At 42.4% G+C, this 2,804-nt stretch overlaps 1 protein-coding gene and 1 non-coding gene across 2 annotated transcripts; both read left to right on the top strand.

Moving 5' to 3' along the window:
- Positions 1-351: 351 nt before the first annotated feature.
- On the top strand, positions 352-709 carry Pmar_PMAR009121 (hypothetical protein; the record flags this gene model as incomplete). Its single annotated transcript, XM_002772356.1, has 2 exons — positions 352-414; positions 566-709. Coding segments are annotated over 2 exons (207 nt in total), but the record flags the coding sequence as incomplete, so codon positions are not given.
- Positions 710-1,429: 720 nt separating this feature from the next.
- Pmar_PMAR009120 lies at positions 1,430-1,503 on the top strand. The gene has a single exon. It is a non-coding gene; the product is annotated as a tRNA-Arg (tRNA).
- The last annotated feature ends 1,301 nt before the right edge of the window (positions 1,504-2,804 follow it).

Raw genomic sequence — 2,804 nt, 5'->3', positions numbered from 1 at the left:
TCGGTTTATGCATAACGCTGTGAACTCGAAAATTTGGAGTCGAATTCAATTTCTATTAGTGCTCATAATTGATATTTTATGGCATTTTTAGTATTCGATGAAATTTCCAACAACATGACAAAACTTCTTCACCAACCCAGAATGTGTTAAAGCATACTCCACATCGCTTTGTGCCAGATACAATGTGGAGAAAATGACGTTTGCTGATCTGAGGTTGACTGCGGTTGCTCTGGCGAAATTACCCTTTCTGCATGACCGACTCGAGTGGTGGTTCGTGGATGAGCTGTGAGTTCCATCGTGGATCAATGATTTCGAATTGTGATGCATTTTATTTCGCATCAATTCGGTCAGGTTCAATCGTTTGAGTGAGAAGATACCACACGTGAAGGACCCGAGGATGCTGCTCTGCATTCTGTAAGTGTGATTCATCGTAGACTTTTGGCGTAGTGGGGGAGCGCTGGTCTTGATATCTGATGGTCGTCGGTTCTAACTCGGGTGTCGTCATATGCGTTTTGATATCCCTACTCCAAAACTCGTGATTGGGAATGTTGTTCTCTTTGCTCAGACACGCTGGTGCTAAATTGAGAGTTCCTCCTTCCCACTCGTGTCTGCTCGCCATCATACCACAAATCCGCCTACTCTTGCTCTCGAGAGTGCCGACCACTGTTAAGGATGACTTCAACTCTCTGGATGCTTGCTACACCCTTGGGTGAACGACGGACGCATTGGATCGTTTTTTTCTTGACTGTTGAATGTGAGTATTTTAGATATCTCAATTTGACCGAGCTATTAACCTTACACGTACAGAGGAATCTTCGCACGATCGAGAGCTTGGATGAGCTACTATCACTGGGCAGAACGATAAAAGAAAACGGCGCTGAGAATATAGAAACCTGGATACCTTGGTGACTCTGGGTATCATATTATGGCGAGATTGGTTTCACATGATGGGCTCATTTGAATGGTTTCAAGCGGGCGTTTCTCATGTACGACTCTTCGTGTGATTCAGGTGCGATGTTGTTGATGAGCGACTAAGGGCGATTCGTGACGATGAGCTTTACATGCAAATGCCATCATCTCGGAAAGTATGTGCCACTCATTGTTAGTTACGAAACAGTTCACTATTGGCTCAGGTCAGAGACGCCTTGAAGATCTTCAAGGCGCTGAAGAGGAGCTCTCGGCACCTCAATGCGGTGGAAGCGAGACGGGAAAAGAGTCGAGTGACGGACAGTGTATTGGAGTCTGACAACATGTGCGAATAATACGTTTCTGATGTTACTTTTTATCATCGAGCTGAATCGGGAGTTCACTACACTCGAATCGGTATGTGGAAAGAACGCTACCATGAAATCTGAACATAGCACGGTGCTATGTCGAGCAATGTTTGACTAGTCAGCGACTAGTCGAATTTTATTTGTTGTTATCAACAGCTCTGGTGGCTCAATTGGACAGAGCGTTGGACTTCTAATCCAAAGGTTGCGGGTTCAAGTCCCGCCCAGAGTAAATCTACTCTTTTCAGCTACAATTTTTATCATTCGAGGGACTCTTTGTGATTGGAACATCGCGGAAAATCGGTGGCAGAGTAACACAACACTAATAGAGAAGGAAATGTATTTATTGTAGTTACCATATTTGTCCGGTTTTAATAACCTATCTCCCCTCGTTTACTACCGTTTTAGTGGGGGCTTGATTCTCCTCTACTACTTCTTTTCCCACCAACATCATGTTAACCCGACCGTCCGATTCGATGAGGGACAACTACTGCGGTATCGCATGAAAAACGATACCACTGAGTAGTAGTAACACGAATTGATTCTTAGCCGTAATTGTATATATAATACATTTTATGATTCCTATCATAATCTAATTGCTTTAGCTTTGGAATTATTATTATTCAAATGTCGTCTACAGCCGCCGCCCCTTCCTCTGCTGTCAACCCGATGCAGTTGTCCCTGCCGGAGTTGAATCAACATAAACAGAAATTAGAACAAGTAGTGATGATTCGCATCAGTGTTGGAGTATGAATATATGTAATCGCTTTCCTCATCAGCTGAGCTCAGGAGTTTCCTATACAGTGTTGGAGTATGAATATATGTTCGCTTTCCTCACCAGCTGAGCTCAGGAGTTTCCTATACAGTGTTGGAGTATGAATATATGTTCGCTTTCCTCACCAGCTGAGCTCAGGAGTTTCCGAAGCTGGATATATAAATTTCAAAAATTATTTGCGTTGTTTTCGTGAAAGATTATAATGGGATGAAATTATTATATTTCATCAGCAATGTTTCATATTATAATTACGTGGAATTTTACAATATTATTTCTGTATCAATATTGGAGTTTCACGGCCACCCTAGTGATATGAAAAACATATTTCACGACTACTGCATATCACCGCGAATATCACCCAGTTTTTCACCGAGTTTTACGACGCCGCTTCACGTAAAACGGGTTGTTGTGGAAGTGAAACTCCGCTGAAAAGCTGACGGAGTGTTGGCGGAATATTATAATTTTTGAGGACTACGAAGCTGATGTAAACACACTCCTTACATCGGCTATTTATATTTTCAAGGAAAACTGTTTTTGTTAACTTCACGTCGTGAATTATCAGTGTGGCGTGTGAGTCGGTTGCCAGTCTAGTAGTCTATAGTCATACTTAACTATATATTGACTCTTCATCAGCATGTTTTCCTCAATAGGACTAGCCATTCAGCTCACTTCGGGAGTTTATCCCATAATAATTTTAGTATAGATTTACCACCCGTGCAAAGTCAGACTATGCTCAGTGGTTGGTGTTGGGGTTTGAC

The sequence above is a fragment of the Perkinsus marinus genome (assembly GCF_000006405.1).
Source record: "Perkinsus marinus ATCC 50983 genomic scaffold scf_1104296961268, whole genome shotgun sequence".
NCBI classification, from domain to species: Eukaryota; Perkinsozoa; order Perkinsida; family Perkinsidae; genus Perkinsus; species Perkinsus marinus.
The sequence above is the reverse complement of the archived record's forward strand: the minus strand, read 5'-3'. Positions and strand labels throughout refer to the sequence as shown.